At 59.8% G+C, this 14,200-nt stretch overlaps 4 protein-coding genes across 4 annotated transcripts; all 4 read right to left on the bottom strand.

Annotated features, from left to right (window-relative positions):
* Nucleotides 1-832: 832 nt before the first annotated feature.
* Nucleotides 833-3,370, bottom strand: LDBPK_365490 (adaptin, putative; the record flags this gene model as incomplete). The annotated part of the gene is made up of 1 exon (XM_003865614.1): nt 833-3,370. One exon carries the CDS (start codon nt 3,368-3,370, stop codon nt 833-835), a length of 2,538 nt encoding a protein of 845 aa, XP_003865662.1.
* A 1,329-nt stretch (nt 3,371-4,699) lies between these two features.
* On the bottom strand, nt 4,700-6,898 carry LDBPK_365500 (endonuclease/exonuclease protein-like protein; the record flags this gene model as incomplete). The annotated part of the gene is made up of 1 exon (XM_003865615.1): nt 4,700-6,898. The coding sequence occupies one exon, from the start codon at nt 6,896-6,898 to the stop codon at nt 4,700-4,702; it is 2,199 nt and encodes a 732-aa protein (XP_003865663.1).
* Nucleotides 6,899-7,709: 811 nt separating this feature from the next.
* On the bottom strand, nt 7,710-10,868 carry LDBPK_365510 (hypothetical protein, conserved; the record flags this gene model as incomplete). Its single annotated transcript, XM_003865616.1, has 1 exon — nt 7,710-10,868. One exon carries the CDS (start codon nt 10,866-10,868, stop codon nt 7,710-7,712), a length of 3,159 nt encoding a protein of 1,052 aa, XP_003865664.1.
* Nucleotides 10,869-12,457: 1,589 nt separating this feature from the next.
* On the bottom strand, nt 12,458-13,045 carry LDBPK_365520 (hypothetical protein, conserved; the record flags this gene model as incomplete). Its single annotated transcript, XM_003865617.1, has 1 exon — nt 12,458-13,045. One exon carries the CDS (start codon nt 13,043-13,045, stop codon nt 12,458-12,460), a length of 588 nt encoding a protein of 195 aa, XP_003865665.1.
* Nucleotides 13,046-14,200: the final 1,155 nt, after the last annotated feature.

Raw genomic sequence — 14,200 nt, forward strand, 5'->3', positions numbered from 1 at the left:
AGCCAAAGAAGATCGACGGGGTGAGCGCATACAGTTCATGCAAACAGAATCCTGGCGTGTTCCCTGATGTGCAGAGCAAAGAGAAGGGGCGGGTGTTGCACCAATGACTACTTTCAGCGATGGAGTGCAGGCTATACCCGGAATGAGTTTGGCTGCTTCCTTGGCTGGCTCTACCGACTGTCGTCACTTCATTTCACAGAGGCAGTGAAGGCACGCTGTAGGGTGGCGTTCGCCCGCGGTGCGCGCTGTGGGTGCTTGCTCGCGGGGTCCGCTCGTTTTTTTCTGGGGGGGGGGAGGGTATGCCTGTGTGTGTGTGTGTGTTTCTCGAATACCACTTTGTTGGGTTTAGTCGGTTGCTACTAAAGAGCAGGTGGGGGAGGAGAGTGAATCGCGCAGCGTGTCTCCTGGTACGCGGATGTGCGGGTGTACTTCTGTGAACTCTTTTCCCTTTCCTTTAGTCTGTTTCCGCTCTTGTTCCACAAAGGCGAAAGAGAAGGGAGCTGGTGGACCTAAAAGACGTTGACGACTTTCGGTCCGCAAGCGCCGCCACCCTCCCCCCTCGAGCGTCTGAGCAGCGATGAGCAAACAAAAAAAAAGAAGAGCAGAGGTCGGAGAGCCGCCATCAAGACAGTCGATGGCTCAACATGGGCAGCAACAGCAAGGCCACAGACGCACAGAGAGAGATGCAAGCAGGTTCGACACGCGGCCCTCTCGTCCTATCCCCTCCTCCGCAAGCGCGCCACTGCGGTATCAATGTGAGAGCTGCTGCACTGAACCACCTACAGCTGGCACACAAATAGAGGGAGGGAAAGAATAAGCACAAACTTGTCGCCTACGCCTCTACGACTGAGTGAGGCTCCGTGACCGTCTGTGGCGATGGCGGCAGCTCTGAAACGACAGCAAGCACGGCATCTGTCTTTTCACCCGCCTGTGCTGGAGCTGGAGGAGGAGCGGGCGGTGGCGCCGACTGCATCGTGACCTTCACCGTGAATTTGGGCGGCGATGCTTTCACTGTGCCAGCACCGCTGCCGGCCTTCTGCGCCGCTGAAGCGCCGCACGGAGCCGCGGCATCGCTGTCAGACGCGGAGCTCGACTTGCCGCTCACATCACCCACGTCGCTGGAGCCGCTGTAGCTGGACTCGTAGGAGCCGGACGGCGAGGCTGCGCCGTCGCTGTCGTCGCTCTCTTCCCCTTCCGTGTCACTGCTGTTATTGCTGCCGCTCTCTTCCTCACCGGAGGTGGACTCAAACATGGTTACCGCGGCGGCAGTCGCGTTCATCTCTTCGATGGAGCGGCGTAGTGCCCCATCTGTCGCCTCCGTCGCCCAAGTCGGCAGCGGGTCGTAGATGCGCACGGCCGACCCTAGCAGCCGGGAGAAGGTACCAATCTCCAGGCCGGCTCGATCGGCGTATGGGTCGTTGACGTCTGGCAGCGGCTTTTCACGCATCAGCGCGGTCTGCACACCTGCGAATGTGTCGCTCTGCCGATCAAACGTCGCTTCAATGAGGCGCTCCTCGTCACGAATTCGGTAGTCATCGTCGTACTTGGCTAGCTCTGCGACGTAGTGGTACACCCGTTTGAAGCGCTCCGAGAGTTCGCTGCTGCCCTGCAAGTGCACCCACACTTTGCAGCCCAACGTGAGAACCTGTCGCTTCACCTCCGAAGTGAGGCCACCGAAGCGCTTCGCAAACACGCGGAAGCAGTCCGGCGCCGCAGCGGCCATGGAGGGGTGCTTGGATATGTTCTCGCCGGTCAACCAGAGAATTGTCGCCACCGCCGACGGCTCCGTGATTCGCTGCTCCATAATGTCAAGTGTCAGCTGGCAGGCAAGCCGAGAGATGCGCACGGGGTCGGTGCCTTGCAGTACGAGCACCCGCAGCACCGCTACAGCCTCCGCGACGACAGCGGGTGAGCTGGTCCGACTTGAGAGCAGCGGGGTCACGAGACGGATGGTGTGTGCTGCGAAGGGTGGGTATTGCTGCACAGCCTGCGCCAGCCCTTGAATCGCCTCGACAACGGCGGCGTCGTTGTACTGCCGCAGGTAGGACCGGAACTCCCGAGACACCTCCGTCCAGGTGGCCGGCGTTACCAGGCGGGAGAGGATGCGTAGCTTAACGTGCCGCACATCGGCCGCGTCCAGGGGGAGCAAAAAGAAGCTCTTCAGGTACGGAAGGAATGCATCGCGTTGCAGCAACACCAGGGCGTAGACGACATGCAGCACGGCAATATGGCCCTCGGTGCACGTATTCAGCAGTCGCATCGCCGGCTTCACGCACGCCTCCTGAAAGCGTCGTGTGCCGCAGTGGCATAAGAGCGCGATGGTCGCGACTACCGTGGCGCTGTTCATGCTCCACAGCAGCGGCCGAGTCGAGTTGAGAAGCAGCAGCAGATCTGGATCCATCTGTGCATCAGCGGCGGCGTCGCTCTTGTTGGCGTCGCGCCCCCGTGACGGTGTCATGTTGAAGGAGGAGCGAGACGAGGACGTTGCATCGTCGTCGTCACTGTCCGTCCCTTCCCCGCTGGAACTCGAGGAGCCACGGCTGCATCGGGCAGCCTTGGCCGCAAACGGCCCACTGGGATCCACGAAGTGCCGGCGAGCGTAGCGCAGCAACAGGCGCAGCAGCACCACCTGACCCCACTCCTCACAATCCTTGAGAATCCTGCACAGGCGGCGGTACACGCCGTGCACCAGGTCCCACTCATCCGGGCAGATCCGCGTGTACGCCAGCGCGGCTGCGCCGACCACGTCAGGGTTGCGATCAGACAGAAACGTTCGCAGTAGCTGGCGCACGGTGTCACGGTCCAGGTCTTGGCGAGCTACCGTGTGCATCTGCACAAGCGCGAGGGCGGCCGTCTTGCGCACCAGCGGTGCCATGTCATCGGCGCACTTCCTCACGGCAACCATCACCACCGGCTGAATGGCAAGAATGCGGAGCGATGCGAGCATGCGGAGGGCGAGGGCGCGGACATGCATGCTGGGGTCAAGCAGGTCCTTCTGAAAGGCAGAGATAGACAGAAGTGTCTCGTTGGGGCAGTCTTCAGCATAATAGACAATGAAGACGTAGATGAGCTTGCGCAGCTCGATCGAGGGAACGTGGATATTCTTGACTACGTCAGGATAGAAGTGGCGCATGTCACTTCCCTTGCACATCTGCGCGATGATGCGCTTCATGCCATCGCGCTTGTCATGGAGCGACTCCGAACTCAGGCTGCGTCGAAGATCATCGACTCTAGGTGCAACCGAGAAGAACTGTGCATCCCCGGCGACAAGCGAGCGGGCTTTGTTGAAGACGGAGGTCGTGTTGCTCGCATATTCCCACGCCCGCTCCGTGACAAAAGTGGCCTGCTCAATAAGCGCCGCGCCGTTCATTGGATCGAAAAACCTGCGCCTAACAGAGAGGGAGGATGAGCGCTACAAGACGAAGTTGGCGAAAAAGAGCCGCCGAACCGATTAGCTGCCTCGTCGGAAGAGTAAGGATGAGGGAATCACGAATTGGATGCACTCGCACGCACCCAGCTACACAAAGGAACGAGAGAGAGAGAGTTATTCGGTGGAAGAGGGGGAGTATACAAGCGAGCGGAGAGGCGGGGAGACGAACACCGGAGGCGACGCGCAAGGTCAGAGACGAAACTTCGAAGAAACGGGCACGACAGTGGGGAAATAAAAACAAAGTGGGCGCACGTTAAGACACTTTTTCTTCTCCCTGGCAGCACGGATAGATGATGTGGGTGGGTGTCTGGCTGTTTGCCTGAGTGTGTGTGTGTGTGTATGTGTGTGGCAACGGATGCAGAGGCTTTGAGGAGCTCCCACCAGCACCGCCACCAGTAGCAAAGGGCCACTAACTAAAAGAAAGAGGAAGAAAAACGGGCCCGCCCACAAAGCCCACAATTGGACAACCGTGCGTCAACCTTGCACTGATGCAGACTCTGCCGCCGACACCAACGCCGCTCAGGGCTGCTTGCTCGCCCTCCTGTATTGGTTTTGGGTCCTTGCTTTTGTTTTTTTTTTCCTGGGCCGCGTTCAGGCAGTGCCCACCACCACACATAAAAAAGCGAAGATGATGGAGAGGTGGCAGGGAAGTAAGAAGCAGGTGCGTCGTGAAGAGAAGGAAGACGAGGAGGAGCGTAGTAGCAGTTGATGGGTTGAGTGTCACCGTCTCTCTGTGTTTTACGGGGGAGGGGTGTAGGAGGAAGAAGGGGACGCGTCTTGCTACATCGCGTGCACACGCCGCGCATCCATGCCGCACAAATCGCACCCCTCCTCCCTCCTCCCTGGAGAAACGTGCTCGCACGCTGAGCAACTCGCTGAGCGTGGCACCACAATGGTGCGAAGCGAAAGCTTGGTAGTGGAGATTTTCCGCCATTTTCGTCGGTTTCTTGTGCTCCTTTTCTGCACGTCTCGACTTCGTGTCGCGCACCAGACGCAACGGACGGCCGTCGACGGTCTAGATAGCCGTCGTCGTTTGTGGTGCTTGCGCCTTGCACAGAAGGTGAAACTATCATGCGAACGAGAAACAGAGTGCGCCGAAGCGCCTGCCCTCCCACCACCACTGCCCTGGTCACCTGAACGCACACGCGTTCGTGCTCGCGTAGCTTGACGCTGCGCTGCTCCCTCCTCTCCCCCATTTACAGCCACGAATCAGAACAATTGGCAGCAGAAAAATCAGCACACATCAACCCGCCCCGTCGACCGCACTGCTCACAGTGAATCCACGTCAATGATACACGGATCTGCGTTGCCACAAGCAACGGCGGCACCGTCTTCAGTGCGAGAATCGGCTACCGTTGGCCCGGCCCTCGCGCTCGTGCTAGCGCTGAAGGAAGAAAGCGGTGCGCAGCTGTCAGCAGCTCTCTTGTGTCCGGCTACTCTGCCCTCCGCCTCGCGCACGCCTTTGTCATCGGCAGCCACCTCTCTCTGCACAGGCGGCGTGGCGACGGAGACCACAGCCTTCTTGGCGGCCGCGGCGGCAAAGAAGGTGTGCAGCCCGACGGGTGGTCGATACATGCACTTGTGGTCCTCGATCACCTTGCCGGAACGCTGGAGTAGCTCGCTCTCGGTGCCGAGTGCAGCCAAGTCCAGGAGCAGGCCCACGCCAATGTGATCGCTGAACTGCGGTGGAGTGACAAAAAGGCCGGTAGAGGGCAAGCCGGCAAAGCACAGCTCTCGCGCTTGCTCACTCAGCGCCGGCATCCCGGTGCCATCGAAGGGCGCCGGGGGGTAGGCGCCGTTGGCCATCGCACGCATCACGCCATCCCGGTAGCGCGCACCATGCAGTTCGCTGAAAAAGTCCTCTCGATCCACCGATGGCTCCGGCGCAGTAGACGCAGATGAGCTCCGCTCCGGCACTCCGACAAGGACATTGTTGGCTGTCTCTGCGCGGCACACCACCGCAGGGAGCAGTGCGGAGTCAACGAGGATGTAGTCGAGTCGCGTGCCCTCGTTTTCGAGACGGCGGTTGCGTGACTGATCCCAGCACGTGTACGGGCACGGGCAGTAGGGCCGCAGCCTTGGGCGCTCCACCTCGCGCAGCAGCATCACATCAATCAGTGGTGAGTCCGCCGGAGCGGTAGAGTACGCATCAATCATCTCTCTCGTGAGCAGAAAAGTGTCCCACATGCGTACTTGCGAAATCCCTGCTTGACGAGCCGCCACATCTGTGGGCGAGGTCCATGGCAAGCGCTGGGGCATTGCTGAGGAAGACACCGGCAGGCGGAGCTGGAGAAGCCGGCCCATGAACTCCGCCGACGCATCCGAGTGCGGGGCTAGTCCGCAGAACTGCACCACCGCGTACAGTTCACTGTTGTGGAGACACGGGGAACTTTTCACGAAATCGGAGGCGTACGCGCAGCGAAAGCCGACGTCGTAAAGGGCCCGCAGCGACACTGGCGGTGATTCGTAATCGTGCACTCCCTTGCCAGTTCCGCCTGAGCCTCGCGGCGGGAGAAGTGTGCAGAGTCGCTGCAGCGCTTCTCGATCGATCGTGTTGTCACTCGAGTTGACCTCCGTATCAACGGAAACAACGCCAGTGCCAGAAGACGACCCAGCCGTGGCAGCGCTGCTGTCCATGGACGCAGCTATCTCTTGCGCCTGTGCACACAAATGACTGGCGATCATGTTTGCCACTCGCTTCACGGCCGCTTTCGAAAGATGGGGGAGCGCGGCAGTCCACGCCGTGTCTCCCTTGACCTCGGCAAACGTCTGCAACTGCAGGAGAGTGCCCAGGTGGATGCGCCGAAGAGACCAGGCGGCGTCGTGCGCGCAATACGTCATGTTCAGATCGCCAACAAGGATGACCGGCTTCCCTGTGTCCTTGCGCAGCTGTTCCATCTTCTTCTCCAAGGCGTACAGGAAACGGAGCTTGAAGGTGTGCCGGGCCCCGCCGCGAGCGTTTGGCACGTACACGTTCACGAGCACAAAGGCGCTGTGGTACGTCACCACAGCGCGGCCCTCTTCGTTGAACGCATCCTCTGAAAAGGGTTGACTGTCACATCGCCACGTGAGGCCCTTCCGCGCAAACGTCACGACACCGTTGAAGCCGCGGTGCTGCTTGCCGCTAAGGGACCAGAACGACTCCCAGCCGTCAATGCCGTCGTTGCAACCACCGCCACTGCTGACGGTGGATGCATCACCCTCGACCGACCCAGCCAACCGTCGCCGTTTCTCTTGAGCCGCCAGCCGCTCTAGGGGGGCGACAACGGGTCGGCGGCTCACGGGCGGATCGCTAGCCCCCATGTCCACGGGAGACGCGCTCAGCTTGGCAAGCGTGCCTTTGCACTCCTGAAGACAAATTATGTCTGCCTCGGTGCATGCGAAGAAGTCATGGATGCTGCCAAAGCTCTCTCGAATCGCCTGCGAGGTGGACGACCACCCCGCCACGTTCCAGCTGATAAGGAACATCCCATTTCACGCGTCGTTCGCGCGCGCCCCTGTGTTGTGCGCGTGGCGGTTCCGGGGTATCTTCGCCGTTTTGCAACGGTGTTCTCTCCTTCCTTTCCCAAACGAAGGCGCTCTGCACTCACCAATGCATCAATGAAGGCGTTCTGCACGTTTCGCTACGCGTGCACGTGCGAGTCCATCAGCACTGATGAACGAAGAGGAGGAGTGCGTGTGCGCGCGCAGGTGTTGCTGGCCTCCGCGCCGACTGCGCTTCCAGCCGAGACCAACGGAAACGATAGTGTGTTGACGGACGCCTGCGAGCCTGTCCTGCTCAGAGAAGGTAAGAGAAAAGGGGGTAGGGGCGCAGCACAGATGAGGAGAAACACTGACGAAAGAAACAAGAAAACAAGCCCGCAAACCGGTCCATCGGAAGTCGTATACCGCGCTAGGCAATGAGGCAGTTCGAGGTAGGGCATACGCGACTGCCATTCCAGTGGCGTTAAGCGCAAGTGCGTCAACGCGATATGCACACATGCCCTTCCCCACCACCACCAACACCACCACCGCAAAAGATCGAGCTGGGAAAAGGGCGGAGAATAGCAGGCCACCACCTCAAGTCGCCTTCACACGCGCGTATGCTTCATCTTTTCTCTCAAGCAACTACGCAGCCCCCCCCCCCCTCTCCCTCGCTCACTTGGCGTGCCTTCCAAGAACAGAAAAGAGAACGGAGTGCAGCGAAGCTCCGCTCCAGCTGCAACTCCGCGCCAAAATGAAAAGGTCATGGCGGTCGGCAACACGCGGTCGCGGCTCTACTTCGTTCTTTGGTTTTGGCTCACAGTCGCCGCCTCAGCTCATCCTTAAAGCGATCCAGCAATGTACCGACCTTCGGTTTTCCGCCAGCCGAGGCGGCACCGCTCAAAGCGAGCCGGCTGGCGTTGTTGTTTTCCATAAAGACTTGGTAGTTCTTCTGCAGGCGCAGCCAGCGTGACCGCAGTGACGGGCTGCATGCAGACAAGATACCGTCGCTGGACAGTTGCTGGATGCCGGGCAGGAGGTGCCGATAGACGAGTGTCGGAGTCACTACAGCGCACTTCACGATGCTGTTCAGCAGCGCGTGAAGCACGAGCATCGTATCCTCCCAGTCATGCTCACCCAGGTCGCGCTGCTCACTGCCGGCACGCCCCTGTGGGGCGATTCGTGCACCCGCTGCCGTCGATACCAGGGACGACGACGGCGTCGCTGCCGCCGGCGCGGCACTAAAGCTCTCCTGGGATACCCGCTCCACGCACTGCTCGGCGAGACAGTCCATGAGTAGGGAGAGCTTCGGGTAGAGAAGCGCCTCGCGCGGCTCGGCCGGCATGCGCTGCATCAGCTGATAGAACTGCTGTAGCAGACAGCGAGTGAAACGCGAGGTACATCCGGTAGCGTCCGCCACACGCAGCACGGGTCGAATGGCCTTCTCTTGCGCTCGCGGCTCGGTCAGAGCAACTGAAACGGACAGGACTCCAGACAAGGCGGCCTCTTGCACAGCTGGCTGCGGGTCCTCGAGAAGGGGCAACAGAGGCTCAACCAGCAACGCTACTTTGAGGCGCTCGCTTGCAAGCACAGCGCAGGTGTCGTGGGCCAGCACCACAGCCGTCAATCGCTGCCGCACCTCTGGCGAGGCCACAAGGAACTTCACCAGTCCTGAAATGCCAGACGCCACCTCGTGGCTCTCCATCGCCAAGGGAGTCAAGGCTGCCACGCACCGGATGCACGCCATGAGAGGCGCAGAGCGGGGGCAGCGGACGTCCTCGCTTTCGAGCGAGATGCTCCAAGCGACAAAGCGGAGACTCTCCCCCCGGATGCGCTCGGGGGTGAGCGACTCGGAAGGCGGCGCCGTGGAAGGGGTGAAAGCGTCCATGTCGGTGGTCTGCCTCTGCCGCCCCGGCGCTTTAGCGTCGTCGGCCGCGCTGGCATCTGTTCCACCTTGCGGCAGCGTCACGGCGTCGCCGCAGAGGAAGAGGAAGAAGGAAAACACAAAGAGCAGCTGCCCCCTCTCCAGATCCTGCTGAGTCAGCGAGGCACCCACCGGGCTTTGCGGCGGGAGAGGCTGTAGCGGTGGTGGTGTCGGCCGCGCTGCTGTCATTTCGGAAGTGTCCTCGCTTACGGCGGCAGCCTCAACGTCATGCCGAGAGCCAGAAGCGAGCGGCCCTTTCAAATAGTGCGCCACTTCCTGCCACACCTGCGAACCAAGTAGCGGTACCAACGATGCGAGTGTAGCACACAGCGCGCACAGCGGGCCGCACAAGCGGGTACTTGCATCGCTGCCGCTCGGCGCACCACCTTCCCCATCTGCGGTCAGTGACGCGAGATGGACCTTGGATAGGAGGTTAGAGAGCAGATTGTACGCGATGGGAAGCACAACACGCGCATAGGCGGACGACAGTGAAGACGAGGTTTTCGAGCCATCACTGGCCTCGCAGCGATCACGGCGGCCCTCGGCCTCACGACTGTGCAGCAACTCTGCGGCGACGCAGCGAAGGGCCGCGTGAAGAAGCTGGATGAGTGTCATGACGTTGCTGAGAGACAGTGCCGCCGCCGCAGACGCGCTGGATTCGTCCGTGGGGCCCTTCTGCCTTTCCCCGATGGGGGCCGCGTTGGCAGTACCTAAAGCAGCAGCGCTGCTGCTGCCTTTGTCTGGTCCCTTTCGCAGCAGCCACTGCGTTGCCTCCATCTCCATCACAGTCAGCAGCAGAGGCACGAATTGCGTTAGCAGCACGCCGTCCCGGAGAAAAACCGGATAAAGCACCTCGCACAACTGCGTCTGCGCCGCCTGGCGCACCGTTCGGCTGTTGCTGTCAGTCGCCAAGTGCACCAGAAGCTCCATGAAAAAAGTCTGCTGCGTTGGTGACATGGACGCGGTGCAGGCATCAGGCAAGCCCTCCACAGATGTATGCGGTGTGGATGAATGCACGGTGGTTGTCTCCGACGGTAGTCCGCCCCCAAGGCTTGATCTCAGCATGGCGCCTGTCGACGCAGACGAGTTCATGGTGGCCGTGGTGCCGGTGGTCGTGGCGTCACCCCAAAGCAAGGAGAGACAGCGTGGCAGCTCGCGGCGTACCGCGGACGTGTCATCCTCGCACAATGGCCGCAGCAATCCCTGGCACAGCGAGTAACGCACCTGCGGAGAGTGTCGCAACAGCGGCGCCACAGCAGCGGCGCAGTCGAGGGCCAGCAACCGTCGCTCAAACGCCTGTGCGTTGACGAGGGTGTACAGCTCTGGAATCAGCTCCTGCTCCAGCGTTCGCGATGGTGCCTCCTGAGCCACGCGCAGCCACTCCTGCACGATGGTCATTCGATGCTCCATCATCGGCCGCTTGTAGAGAGTTAGCATCATGTGCCGCGCAGCAGCGCGCACAGTACCGGATGAGCCCAGCACCGCCACAGTACGAAGCAGCGGAAGAAGAATATCCTTGCGCATCGGATCCAACGAGCTGGCCAAAGTCTGCAGGCGCTCCGCAATGATTCCTACAGTCTGCTTCAACTGCGCGTCCAGCTCGCGCTCGCGGGTGCGGAGCTGCGCGTTGGATTTCTCGGCCGCCTGAGCCCGCCTCTCTAGGCTGCTGCGGTTCTCCTCGCTACGCTGCGCGGCCCGCTCCACATAAAGAGAGCAAATCTGAGGGTCCCAACGTTCTAGCAGGGTGAGCACGTTGTCGTCGCGCGCTAAGTCCCTGTATGCGGACAGGGCCTCCACGACACTGTCGCGCAGCGCCGCCTGAAGCTCAGCGGACGTCGGAATCGCTCCATTTGTCGTCACCTCTTCGGCACCGTCGCGCATAAGGCGCTGCCTGGCAGGGGAGTCATTATTCGTCAGCGCCTGCGATGAGGTTTCCGCCACCAGCGCGGCGTGGGCGCGGGCGAACCCGCGGCGGATCAGCCACTCCAGCACCTCCTGCTCCGGCAACTCACGTTTCTCCGCCAGCGCTGCGGAAGAGCTGGTGGGGTCCATTGCGTTGCACAGCAGCGCCACCGCATACGAGCAAGAGGAGAGAGGAAAACGGCGGTGGAGGGGGAAGCCCAGTAAGCGGACGTGCTGTCTTCTACAACGTGTTGTTTTTGTCTGCGTTTAGACGCGAGAACATAACAAAGAAAGCAACACGAGAAAAGCGAGGCGCAAATGAATCAGCAGCGAGAGAAGGTAAGCGGGCTTGTGTGGAGTGTCTTGTGTGTGTTTGTTTGTGTGTGTGTGTGTGTGTGTGTGCCGAGGCGCCGCTGGCCCTAGTGAGGCATCTCTCGTTGAAGTTCAACAGGTTATTCGCTACACATGCACAACATGCATTGGAGCAGGCAACACACGAAATGAATACATAAAGAGACGATCACGAGATGCGCGAATCGCGCACACGCACACGCAATACAATCGAAAGAAAAACGAAGAGGCGCCCGCCAATGAGAAAAGGGCGGCAAAAGCAAGGAAAAGAGAGACATGCAAACAGACGGAGGGAGGGCGAGGTCAAGGGGGGCTAGCACGGTCACGGAAAAGACAAACCGCGAACGAAAAGTATGATGGCATGGGTCACGGAACCTCGCCTAAGATAGGCATATGCCCACGCACCACCAGCTGCCGCCGGCGAGTAGGCGGGTGCGGTATTATTCCGCAGAATTGTGGTTGTTCTGTTTCCACGGTGAATAATGCTTCCGTTCCTTCAACAGCGTGAGAGAGCTGAGAGTAGAGAGAAAACAGGAAAGCTGTAGAGAAGAGAGTCGGCTTCGTCAACAGCAGCACCCAGATACCCCGTGAATTCGATCAGGTGGTTGTGTGCGGCCGCGTCGCTTACATCAAGACTCATTACGCACGGCAGTACAAAAGGAGCTGTACAAATGGATCTGCTCGATAGGCCCGAGAGTGCTGGATCACCTGCCCCTCCGCATTGCCGGTCGCACTTGGTGGAGGCGCGAAGGGGAGGTTTTGCATGGGTGGAACTGATTCTAGCACACAACAACGGGAGGAAGGCGCAACTGAGAATTCTAGTGAACGCATGAAGAAAAACGCCCAGAACAACTGGGCAAAGAGGATTGCGAGCCCCATCCAAATCAAGCAACCAAGCACATGCGCCCGAGACCGGTGCCTTCCACCAGCGCTGGCCGTCTTGGCAAAATACAAAGCCGAGCCAAAACAACAAAAAAGGAAAGCACACATGAAAACCCTTGAAGAGAGCGAGAAGGAAAAATCGTGCAGACGGCATCCGAGGTGCACTGATTGGCTGTGGAAAAAGAAGGGGAGGAGCTGTGGAAGCAGAGGAGATCGCAAGAGGAAGGCGCCGTTTGGCCGACGTATGTGTTCACTGTCCAAGTCGCCCCTTCACTGGAATACATTGCACAAAAAAGCCGTCAGCGTAACTAAAACTTGCATAAACATCAAGAGGCAGCAAAGGCCGAGGCAAAGAAATCGAGCAGCACCGTGCAGCATGATAAGTCAGAAGAAGCTGATTTGGGGGAAGGGGGGAGCAGCATGAGCTGGAGATGAAACATGCATGCTGGGCCAGTGGTAAAAGTGGCTCGCTGTGTCGGTGCGCTGTGCGGGTGCACACACACGTGTCAAGAAGTCAAACCCTCCCCCCTCGTCATCTTGTCGGCAGATGCCGCTAGCTCAGCTGCTGTGCGCCGCGGTGGCGGCGGCTGACGAGCTACAACGTACTTCTCGTACAGAGCAATGTGCTTATTACGTTCTCGCTCCATCCCCTCGCGGTAGAGCCGGTCCATCGCGGCCAACTGCTTCTTGGCCGTCAGTTTTATAGTGTTGCGCTCGTAGTGTGAGGTCGATTGCTTGTAAAGCTCGTCGAAGTTTCTCTTTTTGGTAGCCAGCGTCTCGTCGTAGAGGTGGCGCACAAGAGCCTCCTCCTGGAGAGGGGTAATCTTGGTCACGGTAATGGTGGCGTCCTTCTTGATCGCAGCGTCCATCTGCCGCGCCACCTCCTCACGCTCACGCTGCCGCCGCTCCAGAGACTCGTCGTACAGGTGATGAATACGCTTGTCGAGAGCCTCCTTGGTGATGATGCTGCGCGGTGCAAGAGGCTTCAGCTCGACCGTGAGCCGATTACTACGGCTGAGACGATCTACGCTGCGCTGCAGCTCTTCTTCCGTCATGACCTTGGTAGGTGCGTAGGAGTCCCTCTCCGTGTACATGACGCTGCAGTAGTTCTTCCCTTTTTTCTGTTGGGGGCGAAGAGGCGAGTCGCAAGAGGGAGGCAGCAATAAGCACGCGTGAAGGGCAAAGATAGCCTCTCGGCGAGGTCGACGTGGCGAATGGGGAGCGAACACAACGCTGGAGTGCGCGCGACCTTGTGGTGCCCGTAGTGATGGACCCACGCAACGTGAGAATCGATGAAGGAAGTAAAGAAAGTCGACAGCGTGTGTTTGTTTTTGAAGCAACCACTTGTGCAGCTAAGACAGGCAAAAAAAAAAGGCCATGATGAGGCACGCGCAACCGGGACAAGAGGGGAGGCACCACGGTGGCGAACACGAGACGAGAACCAACGAGAAGGAGGGGCGTCTGAGCAGTTCAAAACGTCTGGAGAAGAGACGATGGAGCTGATGCATGGGCAGAAGGTCACCTCTGCCGGAAAAAAAGTAGTGGGCCCCGGGGAGAAGGTACATGTGCTGCACGACACGCACAAACAGAGAGACAGCGGGACCTCCAGCCGCACCGTAGCGAACGCGAGACCCCTAAGAAGCACCACAGGTGACGATAGACGTTCTCATTCAGTGCCGCCGACATAGCGGCGGCTCCTCCTATTCTGCGGCGAGCCTACCCGCATTCTTCTCTCCTTTTCCTTTAGGGCCTTTGCACACAGGAGCGGAAAAAAAGGGGGGGCAGAGAGTGTGACGGAGAGTGAAGTCAAACAAAGGTCATCAGAGCGCGACACACTAAAAAGGGTAAAACACATTGTCTTTTGTTTTCCGACGTGCCCATCTCACCACGAACACGTCTGCAACAGTGTATACACGCCTCCGCAACCACAGCGCCCCAACCCTCTGGCCGCACGGCGGCGACATCTCCTGGTCGCCGAGAACGAGCCGCCCTGCGGGGTAGAAGAGGTGGTGGTGGTGGTGGTGGGCCAGACGCGTGCCGAATGAGCTCGAGGAACAAGTCGGCCAGCCTCCGGTGAGAGCCCTTCAGAGCCTCTGCAACCCGGCCGTATGCCATGCTTCCGGCACCCGTGCCCTCATATCAGCCCACTGCGTCGGACGCAGGAGACGCCGCATGCTCTGCGCACACATGCGCCCTGGCGCCGATTCGTATGGTGCCCTTCGCGCCCTTTTTCGCCCATCACTCTTGCG

The sequence above is a fragment of the Leishmania donovani genome, chromosome 36 (assembly GCF_000227135.1).
Source record: "Leishmania donovani BPK282A1 complete genome, chromosome 36".
Classification (NCBI taxonomy): domain Eukaryota; phylum Euglenozoa; class Kinetoplastea; order Trypanosomatida; family Trypanosomatidae; genus Leishmania; species Leishmania donovani.